This window comes from Zophobas morio, unplaced genomic scaffold, assembly GCF_036711695.1.
Source record: "Zophobas morio isolate AGI-343-1 ecotype UQ-CSIRO unplaced genomic scaffold, CSIRO_AGI_Zmor_V1 ptg000026l, whole genome shotgun sequence".
Taxonomy (NCBI): domain Eukaryota; kingdom Metazoa; phylum Arthropoda; class Insecta; order Coleoptera; family Tenebrionidae; genus Zophobas; species Zophobas morio.
Genome location: NW_026972131.1, coordinates 3,917,474 through 3,938,425, shown reverse-complemented (window position 1 = coordinate 3,938,425; position 20,952 = coordinate 3,917,474). Strand labels below are relative to the sequence as shown.

Sequence of the window (20,952 nt, the reverse complement as noted above, 5' to 3'; positions counted from 1 at the left end):
AATTTGTAATATGTATTTAATTTTTGATAACCTACGAGCGGAGTGTCGATAAATCGAGCAATCAGAAAATCGAAAAATGTAAAATTTAAAAAATCGAAAAATTGAAATATCCACCAATTTAAAAATTCCCAAAGTTGAAATGCTGAAAAATCGAAAAATCAAAAAACTGAATAATTTTAAAAATAGAAAACCGATATGTCCAGAGATCGGAAATTCGAAAAACTGAAACATTTAAAAAATTTAAAAATGGGAAAATCGTAAAATAGAAAAATTGAAAAACCGAAAAATCAAAAAATGAAAAATCCAACATTTAAAAAATCAAAACTGAAAAATCGAAAATTGAAGAAACATTCGGAAAATCCTAACATCCAAAAATGGAGAAGTCGAAAAATCGAGAAACCTAACCATCATCGAAAAATTGGAAAATTATAAAATCTAAAAATCGAAAAACCGAAACATCGAAAATCTAAAAATCGAAAAATTGAAAACTGAAAAATCTAAAACCGTGAAGTCCAAAAATCGAGAAATAGTAACTACAAAAAACTGAAAAACGTAAAATTAAAAAATTGGAAAAATTGAAAAGTGGTAAAATTGAGGAACTGAAACATTGAGACATCGAAAATGTTAAAATCTAAAATATATATGGAAAAATTAAAATATCGAAAAACTGAAGAATCGAAAATCAAACATTTTAAAAATCGAATAATTGAAAAGTCCAAATATCTGGAATTTAAATAATCGAAAATTTGCAGTATACAGTAATTTAAAAATTCCCAAAATTGTTTTTTTTTATTGTGGCTTTATTTCTTAATTTTCATACATAGTATTCTTTGAATAATACGCAACTTAAAAACATGTTTTTAATTTCTCGTAAAGAAATAAACATTTTGCAGTTAAGCTCTGCCCCCTTGGTTCACGGCGAATAAAAAAAATCATCACAATTGAGATAGGGCGGGTGGGTGGGCTTACACTTTGCCTTTTTGTTTAAATATATGTAGACTTTTTTCACAACATGAAACTTAAACAGGATTAAAATGGAAAATATGTATAAGGAAATATCGATTTTGCAATTAGGCTCCACACCATCATTACAAAATCCATATCTTCTTGAAAAAAATGTACCATTTTAACCTTGTTGTAAAAAGATGGCTATGTATATTAAGAAAAAAACGGCAAAATATAAGCCCCGCCCGCCCGCCCTATCTCAATTGTGATGATTCTTTTATTCGTCGCCAACCAAAGGGGCGGAGCTTAATTGCAAAATCCTCATTTCTCTACAAGAAATAAAAAACATGTGTTTGAACATCGTGTTGTTCGAAGAATACCATGTTGAAAATTGAAAAACTGAAAAACTTAAACTTGAAAATAAAAATCGCAAATCTAAGAACTGAAGAAGCAAAAAATTGAAACACTGAAAAACTAAATATCGAAAAAATTGTAAAATCGCAAAATTAAAGAAACGCAAAAATTGTGTAGTCGAAAAACTGTAACATTAAAATATCGAGAAATTCAAAAAGTAAATATCGAATATATGAAAAAGTTTTACAAGTCCAATGACTGAAAAATTTGGAAATTACATATTAATATGGGATTTTTAATACGTATTTAATTTTGATAACCTACGAGCGGAGTGTCGATAAATCGAGCAATCAGAAAATCGAAAAATCTAGAATTTAAAAAATCGAAAAATTGAAATGGCCAGCAATTTAAAAATTCCCAAAATTGAAGTGCTGAAAAATCGAGAAATCGAAAACTGAAAAATCCAAAAATCAAAAAGCTGAATAATTTTAAAAATGGGAAAACCGAGATACCGAGAGATCGGAAATTCGAAAAACTGAAACATTTAAATATTTAAAAAATGGGAAAATCGAAAACTCGTAAAATAGAAAAATTGAAAAACCGAAAAATCAAAAAAATGAAAAATCGAAAAATTGGAAAATCCTAAAGTCCAAAAATGGAAAAGCCGAAAAATAGAGAAACCATGAAAAGATTGAGAAGTCGAGAAATTAAAATAGCCCACACGAAAAATTGAACAATCGAAAAATCAAAAATTTTAAAAATCGAAAAATTGAAAACTGAAAAGTCCAAAAATCGAGAAATAAAGACAACAAAAAAACAAAAAAGTGAAAAACGTAAAATTAAAAAATTCGAAAAATTGGAAAGTGGTAAAATCGAAGAACTGAAAATCCAGCAATTTACAAATTCCCAAAATTGAAATCTTGAAAAATCGAGGTATCGAAATTTTTTTTATATTGCGACTTTATTTCTTAATATACGCAGTATTCTTTGAACAACACGATACTCAAAATACATGTTTTTAACATCTTGTAAAGAAATAAGTATTTTGCAGTTAAGCTCCCTCCCCTTGGTTCACGGAGAAAGAAAAACATCACAATTGAGATAGGGTGGGTGGGCGGGCTTGCATTTTGCATTTTTGTTTAAATATATGTAGACTTTTTTCACAACATGAAACTTAAAACATGTTTAAAATGGAATATATGACATAAGAAAATATCGGTTTTTGCAATAGGCTCCGCCCCATAATTGCAAAATTCATATTTCTTTGCAAAAATGTACAATTTTAACCATGTTCTAAGTTTCTTGTTGTGAAAAGATGGCTGTGTATATTAAAAAAAAAAAAGGCAAAGTATAAGCCCCGCCCGCCCGCCCTCTCAATTGTGATGATTTTTTTATTCATCGCCAGCCAAAGGAGCGGAGCTTAATTGCAAAATTCTTATTTCTCTACAAGAAAGAAAAAACATGTTTTTGAGCATTGAAAGAATACCATGTTGAAAATTGAAAAACTGAAAAATTTAAACTTGAAAATAAAAATTGCAAATCTAAGAACTGAACAAACGAAAAATTGAAACACTGAAAAACTAAAAATCGAAAAAATTAATGAATCGAAAAACTGGAAAACTCGAAAAATTAGAGAATCGCGAAGATTGTATAGTCGAAAAACTAACATTAAAATATCGAGAAATTCAAAAATTAAAAATCGAAAAATTGAAAAATCGAATATATGAAAAAGTTTTAAAATCCAATGATTGAAAAATTCTGAAATTACATATTAATATGTAATATATAATTTTTGATAATCTATGAGGAGAGTGTCGATAAATCGACTAATCAGAAAACCGAAAAATCTAGAATTTAAAAAATCGAATATCCAGCAATTTAAAAATTCCCAAAATTGAAATGCTGAAAAATCGAGAAATCGAAAAGTGAAAATTTGAAAAGCTGAATAATTTTTAAAACGGAAAAACCCGAGATATCGAGAGAACGGAAATTCGAAAAACTGAAACATTTAAAAATGGGGAAATCGAAAATCGTAAAATAGAAAAATTGAAAAACCGAAAAATCAAGAAAATGAAAAACGACAAAACGTAACAATTTTGCAATTTTTCGATATTATATTTTTCAAATTCTCGATTTTCCATTTTTTAATTGTTCAACAAAAGGACAAATTTATTCAAACTGAACTTTTGAAAAACCTAAAAATTGTAGCACTGAAACATCAAAAAAGAAAATGATTAAAAATCGAGAAATTGAAAAAATCAACAAAAAGAAACAGTTTTGCAGTTTTTGGATTTAAAATTTTTCAAATTCTCAATTTTTAATTCTTTATTTTCTCGATTTTTCATTTTTTAATTGTTCGACAAAAGGACAAATTTATTCAAACCGAAATTTTGAAAAATTTAAAAATCTGAAAATTGTAACATTGAAACGTACAAAAAATTATAAATTTGAAAAATCAAAAAATTAAAAAATTGAGAAGTCGAAGAATTGAAAAAATAAAGAAAAATTTAAAAAACCGAAAAATTAAGAATCAAAAATTGAAAATGAAAAAATGAGAAATTAAACAAGTGGATAATTGAAAAAACAATTGAAAAATCGAAAAATTGTAATATAGAAACCTGAAAACCCTGATTAATTAAAAAGCGAGAAATTGAAAAATCGAAAAATGAAAAAATTGAGAAATTGAGTTGGATAATTAAAAAATCGAGAAATTGAAAAATCGATATAATCGATATAAAATTTTTCAAATCCTCGATTTTTAATTTTTCATTTTCTCGATTTTTCAACTGAGAAAAAGATGGAAACGGTAAAATCGAAAATTTGTAACATTGAAACCTGAAAAATTGATAAATTAAAAATCTAGGAATTGAAAATCGAAAAAAAACCGAAAAATTGTAAAATTCAACAGATATAAAATTGAAAAAGTAAAAAGCAAATTAGAAAATCGAAAAATTCAAAGTATCTACAGAAAAAAAAAATCGAAAAATTATCAATTAAAAAAAAAACGAAAAATATAAAAATCTTGAATTGAGAAACCAAAAAATCGAATAAACAAAATAATTTGGAATTACCTACTTGGAAGTACTTTATTTTTAATTTTTTATTTTGTCAATTTTTCGTTTTTTAATTTTTCAACAAAAGGACAAATTTATTAAAACTGAAATTTTAAAAAATCAAAAAATTAAAAACTGAAAAATTGAAAAAGAAACACTGAAAAACCCAACAATTTAAAAATTGTCATATCGAAGTATTGAAAAAATAAAGAAACTCAAAATGGAGTAATTAAAAGGTTAAAATAATTGAAAAATCGAAAAATTGTAATATTGAAACCTGAAAACCCTAATTAATTAAAAATCGAGAAAGTGAAAAATTGAAAAAACGAAAAACAAAAACTTCTATAAATGAAACAATCAAAAATACAAAAAAAAAAAATGTATTTCAAAATCCAAAAATTTTAAAATGAAAAGCGGAACACTAAAAAATTAAGCAATTGAAAAAAGAAACATGGAAAAATTGAAAAATTGTAACATCGAAAAGACGAAATACTGAAAAACCGAAAAATTTAAAAACCGAGAAATCAAAGATTTGAAAAAATACAGAAACCGAAAAATCGGGTAATTGAAAAGCCAAGAATTATACACTTGAAAAAAAAATCATAATAATTATTTGAAAAAAGTGAAAAATTAAAAATCGGGAAATTTAAAAATGAAACAATTACAAGTAAATTTGAAAAAAAAAATAAAAACATAAAATCGTAAATTTGTATCAGTGAAATCTGAAAAAGTGATAAATTAAAAATTGAGAAATTGAAAACGAAAAAACGGGAAATTGTAAAAAGATGGAAAATCGAAAAATTAAAAAGCAACTTGGAAAATCGCAAAATTAAAATATCTGCAAATTAAAAAATCGAACCATACAAATATTTTACTAAAAAATAAAAATCATAACGAAAATCGAAAAATTAACGATTAAAATTTTTTTTTTATTTTTCATTTTTCATTTTCTCAATCTTTCGTTTTTTAATTTTTCAACAAAAGGACAAACTATTAAAAGTGAAATTTAAAAAAATCGGAAAAGTGAAAAATCGAGGAACTGCAAAAATAAAGAAACTCAAAATCGAATAATTAAGAGGTCAACAATTGGAAAGGAAAAACTGTAACCTTAAAAATGAAAAAACTGAAAATTTAAAAAACAGAAAAATCGAACAATTGCAAAATTGAAAATCAAAAATAGGAAAAACGAAATTTGAAACAGCGAGAAATTTAAAAATTGTAATCTTAAAACTAGAAAAAAAATAGAAACTGTAAAATCGAAAAACTGATTAATAAAAATCGAGAAAAAGAAAAATACGGAAAACAAAATTTTCCAGAAATAGAAAAATCGACAAATTGTAAAATTAAAAAATTGAAATACCGAAATGTTGAAAAAATATCGAAAGTAAAAAATCGGAAAAACGATAAACTCACAAATCTAAGTTTACTTACGTACAACTTTCCGCGCCCGTGAAGTACAGTCGGGCAAATACAGAGTATTCAAAAAATTTTAAAATTTAATTTTGCAAATTTTATTAAAAACGATGGATATGTTTCATAGTACTTTCGTATCGTAAGGTTGAAATGGGAAAAGGCGTTTTGCCTTATTTTGCCATCTTTTAACATCGGTAAAGAGGAGCTTTAAACTCAAAATTACCATACCAATGTAATATATTAATGAGGGTAGTTAGCGTCCTGCAATCGATTGAACGATAAGCGAGTTCATACCTCTAAGAAGTGATAAGTAAGAGTATTACTTTGGCTAAGTTGTGTATTTTTTTTTATCTTTGTCTCAAACCCATTTTTCATCAACAGATTCTTTTGCGATTGCGGAGCTGGCACGTTGACGAATCAATGCCAACTGCAAGGAGAGCCAACTCAGGATACGGACACACTGTATGACTCGGCCGCGCCAATGGAATCTCACACATTGATGGTCAACTAAAGGATATCACATCTATAATTCTCTTTTCGCCGTACTATTAATTTATTCCTAATCTCCATGACAGAAGGAAAAAATAAAAGTGTTCATAACTGTGTCGATACCTGTATTTATATTGATTTATCGTGAAGAACACGTGACAGAAGATACTTAGTGTTGTTTTTGCACAAATCCGTGTTTGGTGTTTTACAAAGCTTAGCAATATTACAGCACGACTGATCAGTTTACACCACTTTAGAGTTAGACAATCAACACAGGCGCTTCCAAATGACCAATGATTTGATCTTTCTTTTGTTATTTCTTTCTCTCAAAATATGTTCATTTCGTCGTCATCATTTTGCGAATTTATGTTACTTTAAAAAAGGAATGTATCTCCACCAAAGGGTATCTTCATCACAATGTTTAGTGAAACTTTTACATTCGTTTTCTTTATATTTATTTAAAAATATGTTAAGTTCTGTTGTTGTGTTACGATATTTATGGAAAATGGTTGTATTAATTTGAAGAACCATTTTTCTCTCGAATCTCAAAGGTGTCTCAAATATTAAACAAAAGAAGGATGATACACCATAATTTATAGCAATACTTCATTTACTATTATTTATTTTGCCTTTTGGTCAGTGTACAATAATAATTTCTTACAGTTAAAAGTGTTATATACATACTATAAATCCAGTAAGTAAGATTTGTACAGGTTTACTTGTTAGAATTGAAAATATTGCTGTTTAAGTTTATATTTAAGTTAATTACTGTTATTATTATTTCAATTATTTATTTTATTTAGTTTAAATTTTCGTACAGGAAGCTGTAGCCATTCAGAAAACGATGTGTTCTTAACATTTGCAAGTGCCCAAGATCCCGTTGTTTCTTTGAGTTGGCGATATGAAGAAATATTTTCTAACGAAAGTTTATGAGTGGCTATATTGTTTTGTACTTTTATTGTATTAGAGAACATAGCTTTAAATATATCTGATGTATATAAAAGGTTGTGCGATTGATTACAGTTGAGATTCAGAGTGTTGTGTGTGAAAGTCTGACAAGAGTTTTGTTGTGTTTATACAAAAGAACAAAAACGTTATTGCATGTATGACAAATAATGTAAAATATCAGTATTTAAAAAAAGTAATTTGGTCTTAGGAAACTTGAAAACAAACTGGTTGTTTGATAGGAATGTGTAAGTTATGTGTATGTACGTTGTATATATATATATACAAAAAAAAAAATGAAACGCAATCAATAATTTAACCAAGAGCTTTCAATATATGATTTCACAATTACATAAACAGGCTGACCAACACAAGAAACCCAACATTTTGATCTGGGACGCCTGTACTGTTATATATTGTATAGGTACAATAAATAAAGTGCAGTTTAAAAACTGGTGCCATATTCACATTTACACATTTATCAAGTAGCTAGCTGAAATACCCATAGATAATTAATAATGTAAGTCATAGTGTAATTCTTTTTATACCATTTTCTTACGTTGACTGATGTATACATAGATGGTTTAGTGAAAAAATTAATTTAAAATTAATTCTTGCCACAGCTGGGTGAAGACACTGGATGGTGCAACGATGACTTTTATAATGGTATTGTGATTTGTAAATGGCAAAACATTGTTATGTAAGAAAGTAGCTGATATATATACGAATTCCATAGTTATTTTAAGAGTAACTCTTTTCCAAGTAATTTTTATTGTTGTATGAGGAATAGGGTTTTGATTTATTGTAAAAATCATGGGAGGCTCACAATTAGAAGATGTAAATTTGTGACTACTCAAATTGTAAACAGTTCAAAATACGACCCTACTTACATTTATGTTTTGATATGACTGATGTCTGTGTATATCATGTTGTAACATACTGTCCTTTTCTATAATTATACTAATTCTAAAATTTAAGTTAGATAAGTATTACTTAAGTGTCAGGCTTATAGATCAACTGACAAGAGGTCTTTTCGTAGATAGCTAGCACTGTATTGTACTGTGTACATTATATAAAAATATATGGCTAATTATCGAATTATATTTTTATCATCGCTAGGCGAACTTACGTATTTACCGTAACCTCATTTGACATACACCTTGTAAAACTTTTATGACTTAAGCGGGTTAAGCCAAAGGACCTTTATAAGTCAAACTGGCTATTGTATTACTTAACTCAGTTCACAGCTCCATTGTGCCAACAATGGACAGTAATAATCCTTGCGATGCGAGTCCACAAAGCTTACACTAACCAGTTTGACTTATAATGGTGCCTTAAGTCATAAAAATTTTACAAGGTATTTGTCAAGTGAGGTTACTTTACATCTTCAACGATGGGATGATCCGGCGCTTTCGACTGGGATCATAAACGGCTGTTCCAGCCCCTCCGAGAAATTGGACATCCGATGCAAAACTTAACATTGTGGCGACTGAATTTAAATTAAAATTTCGGGCTGAAGTTGAAAAAACAGCGGCGCGAAATCGCATTTGAGTAATATGAATTTGAAAAAAATCAATCAAGAAACGTTAATCGTAACGACGGCCACAGTTTCCCCAACAAGCGTGAATTCACAGTTCATGTTAGGATTTTAATCGTTAACTAGTTCTAACACAATTTAACGGTCCTGAGATTGTTTAGATAAAGCACTTGCTGGATTTTATTAAATTCAATTAGTCAGGACTCATCCTTTGTTTATCAAGTTATAAATAAGTTTTGTGGGTGCATATACTTAAGTGTTACATTGTAACATTTGTTAATTCGTCCCACAAGATTGCTAATAGTTCATTTACGACAGTTAAAATCAACGTAACGTCCCACTCTGGGAAAAGGGGCGTGAAAGTGCGATAGAATTCATAATATCGTGGACTGGGGTACGAAGGATTAAAAATTTTTCCCCAGCAGTTATCATCATCACGTCACCGAGACATTTTTCTCGCAGCGTTGAAAATTACACCACCGAGAAGCATTTTTCGCGACGCTAGATTCATTCTGTGTTTATTTATCATGTGTTTTGTTTGGGGTAAGCTGGGAACAGTCCACGATATAAACTCAAAGCTAATAGTTTTAAGTAACCAATCACTTGGAAAAAGTGTGGCATAATTTAGCATCATGTAAATTATTTGTTTGAATCGATGATAAAGTGTAACATAATTTAACTTCATGTAAATTTTTTGTTTGAATCGTTTGTTTATTGCTCTTTTTGAAACTTTAACGCTTGTTCAGTTGTAGTTTAAAATCAGAGTCATCGAAATTGAACATTTGAATGAAATTGAGGTAAATAACACAAAAACACGTGGCGGACGCGGAGTGCGCGGTTCCTTGTCGAGCTGAACATTTCTCCATGAAGATCTTCCCCAAGCTCGAAAAGATTCCGAGTACTTCACAAGACATTTTGGATACCTGAAACCGCCTTATTACATTACGGAAGCAAATTCAGTTTTGGTTACTTGAATCTCCAAGGAGCACTATTGAAAGTGGCAACGAGTTTACTATAAATTAGCGGCTTAGGGCGGTCGGTCAAGACCTAACCTAACATTTTCACGTGGATCATGACACTGCTGTCACAGTATAATTAATTTAAGTACATTTTTAATCACTTCTTCGTTAATTCCATGGTTTATTCCAAATTTGTCTGCAATTACCAGTTTGTCATTAACTTCTAAATTCTCTTAATTTAAGCTGTGAGTTTTTTCTTTTAAACAATAAATTTCGTCTTATTTCTGCTGCAATAAATTTTCGTAGTACTATATTTTTTTATAAAATTAATCACCGACATAGAGGCGGGTGGGTGGGCGGGGTTTATTAAATGTTCTTCTGTAGAGTGGGAGTGGTAATTGGCAGAAATAAGGTTGTAAAATCGTGACTTATTTGTTGTATTGTTTGTCATAAGATTTATTTCTTATTTCCCAAGAAAAAAATGAGAGAAAGGGTGGGTGGGCGGGGCTAAGTTCAACTTTTTCCTAGAGAGTATTTTATAGGCAAGCAATAGTACCTGTTACGATAAAACTGATTTTTTTTTGTAAATTATTTAAAACAATTTTGGAGGACTTTGGTGTTCTATTTTTGGAAAATTCTTACCTGATCTGTTTTTGAGTCAATTTTGAGATTCCGTTTTTTTTTTTTTGAAAAATTTATTAATAAATTATCTCAGCAGATACTATAAATACCCACCCGCCCTCTCTTTTCGTAGAGAATGTCATTTTCCAAAATCAGCGTTAACTCAGCAGATACTAGCCCCGCCCACCCACCCTCTCTTTTGTTAGAAGGTATCTCATTTGCCAAAATCAGCCATATTGTGGTTATCAAATTTGAATCAAAATTTTCGCGCTGAAGTTAATTAACAGCGGTGCGAAATCACATTTGAATAATTTGAATTTGAGAAAGAAAAAAGGAATTCAAATCACACATCGTTAAATATCGGCAACCAGGTGCACGGTAACGCTGGCAGGATAGTTGGACAGTTGATAGCGCTAGGGGAATTTTAGTTAGAGGTTTGGTTGGTTGGTAGACAGAAGGCGGCATGTCGAAAGTGTGAGTTATTATCTTTCTGTTCGGTGTAGTAGATGCATGATAAAAAGACGCTGTAAGTAGCTAGGTTTAATCCAACTACGGGTCTGGCGACCGTAACGGCCTAGTTTCGGACGGCATGTTCGTCCTAGAGACGTGTAATGTGCTGTTTGGGTAGGCTTTGCGATATATAGAATCACCGTCGAGGAGGGAGAACAGCCCCGACCGGTAGCCCCAAACCCCGCTTGTGTTAGAACGTCCCAGGGGTACTTTTGTTGCGCTCCTGTTAACTGCCGCAACTTTAAAATTTGACGCCACACGCCCGTAATAACTTGTGTATTTGCATGCAGTTACTTTAATTCAGATTTTGCTTTGTTTCTATTAAATTTGTGATATTCAAATATTTGCATTGATTCAAAACATAAACGTAAGGTTTTAAGTACTTGTTTGGTTTTCATCTTAGATCATGTAATAAATAGATACCACCATGCCGTGTTCTTTCCCTAGGACAGCCTGTGACGACATCCTCCTGTCACACATCTCTCTCGTGCATGGAGGGATTACAATGAAGCTATCCTTGCCTGATCACTATTTGAATTTTGCGCGCCTAAATTTTAGGAAGTATGTCTGAACTAACTTCGGAAGAAAGATGTTGACAGCTTGATTTTATAAATAATTCACAGTAGATAACGAAAGGAATAGTAAATTATTGGGCAGCAATTGTGATCCTTTATGACTACATCACTTAAAATAGGATCTTTGTTCTAAATTCTAAAATTGTTTTTTGTACAACAACTCGAAAGAGAGGTTAGAAGAAACATCTGTCAAAAGCGATTTGTTGCGCTGGTGCGGTACACGGATGGAAGTGAAATAGGCATATACAGATGAAATGCATATAACAAAGATGAAGATGTGGTGATCACACAAGGATAGCATTATGCTACTCTCCTAGACGTAGAAAACGACAACAGATAGCTTCATGTCTAGTCACAGTTTTCAGTTTGAGTATTGGTATCTATTTATTATATGATCTAAGGTTTTCATATGTGTATGTCCGCCAATTCGCGAGTGTCTTTTCTTTCATATTTTTAAGGTATATATTATACCCCGTAAAACACATAGTGTCGTCACCGTGGAGCAAACCTGGCGTAAACTTAACAAAAACAAAAATTATAAACACCGTTTGATAGACTGCGAAATTTAAAATGGTTTTATATTGGACTGAAAATTTGTAGTTTATATACAAAATATGGAGTTTTAATTTGAATAAAATATAAAATTTAATCAATAAAATCTTATTTAATAATTATTAGTTATATTAATTGACAATTAATTGACTTTAAACAAAAAGACCACGCCAAGGCCATGTGACAACAACGATTTACGCGCTGTCAACTCCCTGCTGACACAATTTGGTTCCAAACCAGGGGAATTTTTTGCGTTACCAACTGCATTTGCTCCACTCGTACAACAATGGGTGACGGTACTATATATTTCTAGGGGCTATAGTCGTATTTGGTGTGAGTGAAAGACGCCGCAAGGAAGCTAGGTTAAGTTTAGTCAGTTTGGATTTTAGAAAAAGGGAGAGCCTTTGTTTAACGATAATTAATCGTAACGAGGCCGCTGCCCCAGTTTTCGGTTTTTCCAAGCGGAAATAAGCGAATTTTTAACCGACGCTAACACGTGGTGTAAATTTGATTTATTGTTTATAAATTCACAGTTCATGTTAGGATTTTAATCGTTAACTAGTTCTAACACAATTTAACGGTGCTGAGATTGTTTAGATAAAGCACTTGCTAGGAGATTTTATGAAATTCAATTAATCAGACGCATCTTTGTGTATAAAGTTATTAATAAGGTTTCTAGATGCTTATACTTAAGTGCTACATTATAACACTTCTTAATTTCTCCCACAAAATTGCTAATAGTTCATTTAAGACAGCTAAATTAACCTACCGTCCCACTCTGGGAAAAGGTGAAAGTGCGGTAGAATTCATAATAACGTGGACTGAGGTACGGGGAATTAAAAATGTTTTCCCTTAGGCTGTTATCATCGTTATCATCATCACATCACCGAGACATTTTTCTCGCAACGTTGAAAATTACACCATCGAGAAGCACTCTGCGGGAGGCTAGATTCATTTTGTGTTTATTTATCATGTGTTTTGTTTGGGATAAGCTGGGGACAGTCCACGATATACTCTCAAGGCTAATAGTTTTAAGTAACCAATCACTTGGACAAAGTGTGGCATAATTTAGCATCATGTAAATTATTTGTTTGAATCGATGATAAAGTGTTGCATAATTTAACGTCATGTAAATTCTTTGTTTGAATCGTTGATACAGTGGAGCAAATGTTAAACTCATGTAATTTTGTTAACTTTGCAATCTTTCACCTCATGCAGTTTTTCTCCATATAAATCTTTGGTAGTTTTCTTTTTCATGTAAATATTTTGTTGATAAATGTTTCCATCATATAAATTGTCTGATGTCCAATCTTAATCTCAGATGAGAATTCTTTGCTGTTTAAAATCCAATTTCACGAGAATGTATGGCTAATTGAAATTGGTTTATTGCTCTTTTTGAAACTTTAACTCTTGTTCCGTTATAGTTTACTATCAGAGTTATAGAAATTGAACATTTAAATGGAATTGAGGTAAATAAATACAGGAACACGTGGCAGACGCGGAGTGCGCGGTTCCTTGTCGAGCTGCCAAGGAAAAGTGATGTGGTAAAATAGGGGCACAGTTTACAGCGATGAACATTTCTCCATGAAAGATCTTCCCCAAACTCGAAAAGATTCCGAGTACTTCAAAATTAACATTTTGGTTATCTAAAACCGCCTTATTGCACTACGGAAACAAATTCAGTTTTGGTTACCTGAATCTCCGAGGAGCACTACTGAAAGTGGTAACGAGTTTACTGTAAATTAGCGGCTTGGGGCGGTCGATCAAGACCTAACCTAACATTTTCACGTGGATCATGACAGTGATATCACAGTATAATTAATTTAAGTATATTTTTAATTACTTCTTCGTTAATTCCATGGTTTATTCCAAATTTATCTGCAATGACCAGTTTGTCATTAGCTTTTAAATTATCTTAATTTAAGCTGTGAGTTTTTTCTTTTAAACAATATATTTCGTCTTATTTCTGCTGCAATAAATTTTCGTAGTACTATATTTTTTTATAAAATTAATCACCGACATAGAGGCGGGTGGGTGGGCGGGGTTTATTAAATGTTCTTCTGTAGAATGGAAGTGGTAATTGACAGAAATAAGGTTGTAAAATCGTGACTTTTTTGTTGTATTGTTTGTCATGAGATTTATTTCTTATTTCCGAAGAAAAAAATGAAAGAAAGGGAGGGTGGGTGGACGGGGCTAAGTTTAACTTTTTCCTAGAGAGTATTTTATAGTAAAGCAATAGTACCTGTTCAGATAAAACTTTTTTTTTTCTAAATTATTTAAGACATTTTTTGGGGACTTTGGTGTTCTATTTTTGGAAAATTCTGACCTGACCTGTTTTTGAATCAATTTTGGGATTCCGTTTTTTTTTTTTGAAAAATTTAAAACAATCTTGAGGTTCTAGGTATCCCTGTTTGGAAATAATTTGAAAATACTTTGGGGAATTTCTAGTGTCTTTTCTTATAATAATTTAATTAAATTTCTTAGAAAATGTCATTTTCCAAAATCAGCGTTAACTCAGCAAATACTAGCCCCGTCCACCGACTCTCTCTTTTCTTAGAAGGTATCTCATTGGTCTCTCATTGCCAAAATCAGCCATATTGTGGTGACCGAATTTGAATCAAAATTTTGGGGCTGAAATTAATTAACAGCGGCGCGAAATCACATTTGAACAATTTGAATTTGAGAAAGAAAAAAAGAATTCAAATAATAAATCGTGAAACATAGGCAACTAGGTGCACGGCAACGCTTGTACGATAGTTGGACAGTTCGTAGCGCTAGGGGGATTTTATCTAGAGGGTTGGTTGGTAGACAGAAGGCGGCATGTCAAAAGCGTGAGTCATTATCTTTCTCATCGGTGTAGTGGATGCATGATGAAAAGACGCTGTAAGTAGCTAGATTTAAATTAGCTGGTTTGGTAGTTAATAAAAGGGAGGAAGTCTTTGTTTAACGACAATCGATCGTAACCGATGGCGCACAGCTTCTCCAAACCGCGCGGCTAATTCTAGTGGTCTTTTAATTGGAAAAAGTGCGGACTTCCGTTCAACGCGAAACACGTGCTGTAAATTTGTTTTATTGTTTGTAAATTCACCAATCAAGTTAGTTTTTCTTAATCGTCAGCTAGTGTAAACACAATTTAACAATCAGGATTATTTAAATAAACCACTTGCTAGAAGATTTCATGAAATTCACTTAGTCAGTCAAAGTTTGGATAGATTCCGCTGTTGTAATGTTTTCGGCTTCTGTCCTTGGCCGAGATCCAACTGCGGGTCTGGCGACCGTAACGGCCTAGTTTCGGACGGCATGTTCATCCTAGAGATGTGTAATGTGCTGTTTGGGTAGGCTTTGCGATAGATAGAATCACCGTCGAGGGGGGAGAACAGCCCCGACCGGTAGCCCCAAACTCCGCTTGTGCTAGAACGCCCCAGGGGTACTTTTGTTGCGCCCCTGCTAACTTTGACGCTACACGCCCGTAATAACTTGTGTATTTGCATTCAGTTACTTTAATTCAGATTTTGCTTTGTTTCTATTAAATTTGTGATATTCAAATATTTGCATTGATTCAAAACATAAACATAGGGTTTTTAGTACTTTTTTGATTTTCATATGTGTATGTCTGTCAATTCGCGAGTGTCTTTTCTTTCATATTTTGAAGGTATATATGTTATGGTTTGGCACTCTATATTGTATTTATAAAAAATGTTATTTTCAATGGTGGTGTAAGTTTCGAACAAAATAGACACTGTTATAACTTGCGTCTTTTTTTAATTTATTTGGCTTATCAAAGTTGTTCGCATTAATCATTTTCAGCCGTAAAGGGTTTGTTAATTATATAATTAATTTGTTCCTCATGTAAGGCACCAATTCCAACAGCTGGTGCAGCTTGAGTTGGTCGTCCGCAGAAGCGAATCTGGAAAATCAATAATTTTACATTTACATTTACATTACAGTCGTATTTAAAATGTTTACTTTTCTTCCAACTAAGTTTTCGAATCGTGGTTTTACAAAAGTCCATGCACCCATGTTTTGTGGTTCTTCTTGACACCACACATATGCTTAAATATAATTAAATGTCACTTTAAAAACACCTGTTTTTCAAGTATCGACTTACTTTTGGCGTTTGGAAATTTTGCAACTTCTTGTTGTAACTGCAGAGTAGGAAAAGGAGAATACGATTCCAGTCTAATGATAGCTGTTGTTTTTATATTTAAAGACTCTCTTTTTTCAGCCAAAGTGTAATAATGTTTTCCTGAAGTCACTAAAACAGTTTCAACTTTGGCGGGATCACATGTATCGTCACCTAAAAATAATTGTTCAGATATTATCAAACAAGTAGGGTTGTAATACTTATGACAGGTAAGAATGCTGTTTGAGGAGCCATGTCTGCAAAGTTAGAAGTTGCACTGGATAATCTTAAGAGGGTTTTTGGAGCGATTATTATTAAAGGTTTTCTGAAGTTACGTAACATCTAAAAGGCGTAGAAATGTGTTACGTAGGTTTTATTGTCGACATTTCTAGTCTTTACCTGTCTCCTTAATAAATGGAAATATTGAGCAGGCGTACTCGGCTGACAGACTTGCATGTTAACGTTATCTCCATCAACACTATCTTCTTTTGAGTCAGTCATTTGAAGAAATCTTTCAATTCGTGCAGAACTATGTTCGGGTCCTGCTCCATCGTAACCGTGTGGCAAAAGAATGACAAGACCACTAGTCCAGAGCCATTTAGCTAAAAATGTGTGTGTTTAGGTCAGGTTAATATAAATAATTTATATCTACTTTCGCCAGTTGAGACAAAAGTGTCCAGCATAATTTGAGCCCCATTGAAAAAATCTCCAAACTGAGCCTCCCATATTATCAAATTTTTTGGACTCTCGATACTCATCCCATATTCATAACCCAAAACAGCTTCTTCCGAAAGAATACTGTTAGCAATTTCTAAAAAGCATTGTTGCTTGTCGTGAAGATTATTTAAAGGGATGTAAATGTGGTTGGTTTTTTGGTCCACTAGCATAACGTGTCGATGTGAGAAGGTTCCCCTTCCTACATCTTGTCCACTGATTCTCACATTGTAGCCTTCATATAGCAACGAGCCAAGAGCAAGGGTTTCGGCAGTGGACCAGTCAATTCCAATACCTTCACCGACTTTTGCTAGTCGATTTTTGACATGAGTTTTCAACAATGTTGGATGAATATTCTACAACATGCTTTGATTTATTATTGTGTGAACAAATGGGGATAATACTTGCAAAATCTTCTGGATATTTGACAGATTTACTTCCAATGTAGGTAAGAAGATCGAGATGGATTCCTGTATCCCAAGTACTTACGGATTCTTCCGCTTGCATAAAGCCCTGCCACTGTTTCTTGAAGTAAATATCCTACGAAAAACAAGTTACCCAATTATATTACTTATATTTTGATAGCTACTTCGGGTATATAGTTATCAACAGCCTTGAGGTGCTGATTGAGCCATTTAGTGTGTTCTTGAACTATTGTATCTCTTTGTTCTTCTGTCATTACTCCTTCGTCGACAAGTGTTTTGAAATATTGGTCAGGTACTGTTCTGAAATGTTTGATGGTTATGTTGATTTAATTGCAATGAGAAATGGGTACCTCCTGGATCGTATAATTCCATATAGAGAAGGATTAGTAAAAGTTGGATCATCTAATTCATTATGTCCCCATTGTCGATAACAGTTCATATCGATGAACACGTCTTTTCTGAATTTTCGTTGGTATTCGAATGCCAATTTTGTGGCTTTTAGTACCATCTAGAACATTTATTTTCGCAAAAAAATGTTGTATCCAGTGATGACTGTAACACCTACTTCTGGAAAATCGCCATTGACGTGAACCACTGGCGCAGAAATCATTTTGGCCAGATCGGTACAATATCTTGACGACCTACCCCTGTCGGCAGGTGTTGTAAATCCTAGTTGATTATTAACGACCAAATGTATGCTGCCCCCAATTTCAAAATGTGGTGTTCCACTGAGAGCCAAACACTCTTGGTTAACACCTTGTCCGATGATAGCTGCATCACCATGAACCTGAAATGTTCTTAAAACTAATGAATAAACTCAAAAAATAATAATGATTTCTACTTGTAGATTCAGAATTTTATCGCTCCACACTTGTTCGTGTCCGTAGTCTCCATCCTGACTCTCTAGCTGTTTAGCTCTCGTTTTACCCATGGAAACAGGATTAACAGCTTCCAAATGTGAAGGATTGTATAGTAACGAAACGTGTAAAACTTTGCTACCAAACTGAAGATCAGTAGATGAAACTACAAATAAATGTTTTATTTAAACAAAAAGAATCGCGTTTGAACTTACTAAAATGACTAAGAACATCTCCCGTTACGTCATACTTTTTTGGAAAATTATTTCGTCCCTTTAGTTTCGCAAACATCCTCACTGGCGGAAAGTTAAGCATCCCTGTGAGCAGATTTAATCGTCCTCGATGTGGCATTGCAATTACAAGCTGCTCCACATTTTCTAAAATTAAGCAAATATTTAATGCTGCTGATAGTTAGTCGTCCAAAGAAGTACCTTCAGCTGTCAGTCGAAAAAACTCGCTAAAAAAGGCCATCATGCTTTCAGCGCCTTCCCCACCGTATCTCTTCACTCCTGTAAATTTATTTCCTAAAAAGTTGTCAAAATTTTGCGAACGAATTAGTTCGACTGCTAAACGTAATTTTGTGTCTGTATCCACTTTTTCGGGGACAATTTCTTCTGTTCGTTTGGCAAACCATTCAATTTCGTCCTCATTCTAAAAATGGTTAGTAAAATTTGAAACTTTTTGTGTTTTCAAAAAACCTCTAAATGTGTGAATTCAACAGCTATATTTTTCGCATAAACGTTGCGAAGAAAATCAGTTGCCTCTGCAACGGTACCTTCTTCCTTTCCCATGTTGATAATTCCGAGAAAGTTAATTTTATCATTCTGAGTTAAGCAGTAGTGTTTAGGATCTAACTCGGAGGAAATGCTAAAATAAGTTTTTACAAATGGGTTGTAAGTATATATTTTCGGGGTGGGTGGGTGTGAATTGATTTCGATTTTCGGGTTTTTTTGTATCAAAATCAGTTCACCCCACGACGTTAAAATTTAGCCATACTTAATTTCCCTAGTGAGTGCAACTGGATTGATATCTGCATTTTTGTGCGCATGTTGCCTGTATGCTGTTACTAATCTATAAAAATTACTCTGATTGCATCGATTGCTTAAGACATCCTCAGACACTAAAAAATATTTTCGATGTAAACAGATCAGTACTTAGTGATATAAAGCAATAAACATTTATCGATTAGACTTACCTTTGTGTACAATTCTACTTTTTCCTTTGAAACCGAATACGTTGTCGCTGTGATAACTTCTGGATAATTTGTGTGTTTGAGGACGACTTAGACTGCCGCCGAGTTTATTAAATAAATACGTTTTGCACAACTTTAAGTACATTTTAATAATACCATGCCAGCAATACAGAAGTGGAAAGATACAACCAAGTTGTAGGAATTTAAGTCAGATATTAATCAGTGAAGTTGTTTTTCAAACATATTAAATGACCTCAGCTGAGATGTGTATATTTATCGCTGCGATAGAGAATGTTATCGGTGTGCTTATGTATGTGCGATGTCTTTCATTGTGTTACACAAATGTAATCCTAGCAACATGAAAACACCATCAAAACTATGGTATTTTCACTCGGAACATTTAACATTATAGGTTGTAAGGATCCAATTCGAATTTTTAAATTTCAAACGAATTCCGCGCGCACAAGAAACGGTTAGTGAGAAGAAGGAGAGGTTGGCAACCAACCACCCCAAAGAAACAGAGATGCGCAAAGCGAGGGTGATATTGTCTTGAAAAATGAGTCACTTCCTTTTCATCGCTTCGAGAGAACAGTCGACTTCTTTTCGAGCGCTTCGAGCAACAGGTTGTATTTTTAATTGTGAATTATTCTGTGCCTTTTGCTGTTGTGTTTTGTTTTTCCAGTGTTGATCCAGTTCCATTGGAAAACTTAGCAGCCCCCGTTGAGCCATTGGGTGTTCCTGATTTCTCATCGTTCTTACGACGAGGTTTTTGTGTTCCTGTTGGCGGTAAGCCGTGTCGAAATATTCGCATCTTTGGAGAGGTATGTTTTGAACACCTGTTTCGCCGCGAGTTTCAAGTCCCGACGATACTTCTGACCTCGTGACGCAGCGACGCGTGCGCTTGTTTTTCCACTAATCTCGTTTTTTTTATCTTTCATTTAAAATCCATCGCAGTAGGGCTTTACAGGAAGTGATTTCTAGTTCGGGCCATGCTTTATTTAGCTATATTTGTGAAATCTGTATTTTGGATGGCGGCAAACGAGTTGTTATTTTCACCGTTCTTTGTTCAGGCAGCGGCCATTTTGAAGCGTCCATTTGTTTCTTTTAATCGAGCACATGTTTTAACTGAATCTATTGAACAAAATTAACAACATTGTGGGTCATGGGGGGACGTGCCTTTATGCCTTTTATTTAGCACATCGTTTATACAACGTCACAGGATTCATCGTATTTTTGCATCGCATATTTTCGACGCCTATTATTTGGAATGACGAATTCGTCCAACGCCATTTTGGATCTGCAGATTGTCTGCCATGTTTGTTTATGTGTTTTGTTTGGGGAAATGTGTGTGTAATAATGGCCCACAATGCAGCAAAATAGTTTCACGTTTTGAATTTTAACCAATAACTTGACTGGACACGAATTAATATTAATCACATGTAAATCTGTTAACTTTACAATCTTTCACCTCATGCAATTTGTCTTTGTCTCATAATTTTAGCTTCAGTAATTTTCTTTGCTGTATAATTTGAATTGAACGTAAATTTCCATGCTCTGCAGTTCTGACCTAACATGATATTTAATTTGTACAAGCTTATTTCACACCAGATCTTGTTTTTTTTAAATCTTTGCTAAGTTTTGCTCATGTAAATATTTTGTTGATGAATGTTTCTCTCATATAAATTATC

The 20,952-nt window shown here is 32.6% G+C and overlaps 2 protein-coding genes across 3 annotated transcripts in view; one reads left to right on the top strand and one right to left on the bottom strand.

Moving 5' to 3' along the window:
- LOC135136733 (F-box only protein 11) overlaps positions 1 to 8,297 on the top strand; it is a 35,578-nt gene extending 27,281 nt beyond the window's left edge. For both annotated transcript variants that reach the window (XM_064066180.1, XM_064066179.1), the window contains exon 8: positions 6,147 to 8,297. In XM_064066180.1, coding sequence (XP_063922250.1) covers positions 6,147 to 6,276 — 130 coding nt within the window. In that variant the 3' untranslated portion in view covers positions 6,277 to 8,297. The remainder of the gene's footprint in view (positions 1 to 6,146) is intronic.
- A 7,405-nt stretch (positions 8,298 to 15,702) lies between these two features.
- LOC135136735 (probable 2-oxoglutarate dehydrogenase E1 component DHKTD1 homolog, mitochondrial) lies at positions 15,703 to 19,496 on the bottom strand. The gene is made up of 16 exons (XM_064066181.1): positions 19,268 to 19,496; positions 19,069 to 19,192; positions 18,771 to 18,939; positions 18,504 to 18,723; positions 18,288 to 18,449; positions 18,057 to 18,238; positions 17,781 to 18,002; positions 17,566 to 17,723; positions 17,380 to 17,515; positions 17,199 to 17,330; positions 16,729 to 17,146; positions 16,476 to 16,678; positions 16,298 to 16,418; positions 16,062 to 16,250; positions 15,920 to 16,005; positions 15,703 to 15,860 (listed from the first exon to the last, which is right to left on the bottom strand). The coding sequence occupies exons 1-16, from the start codon at positions 19,407 to 19,409 to the stop codon at positions 15,747 to 15,749; spliced, it is 2,778 nt and encodes a 925-aa protein (XP_063922251.1). The 5' UTR covers positions 19,410 to 19,496; the 3' UTR covers positions 15,703 to 15,746.
- Between the last annotated feature and the right edge of the window lie 1,456 nt (positions 19,497 to 20,952).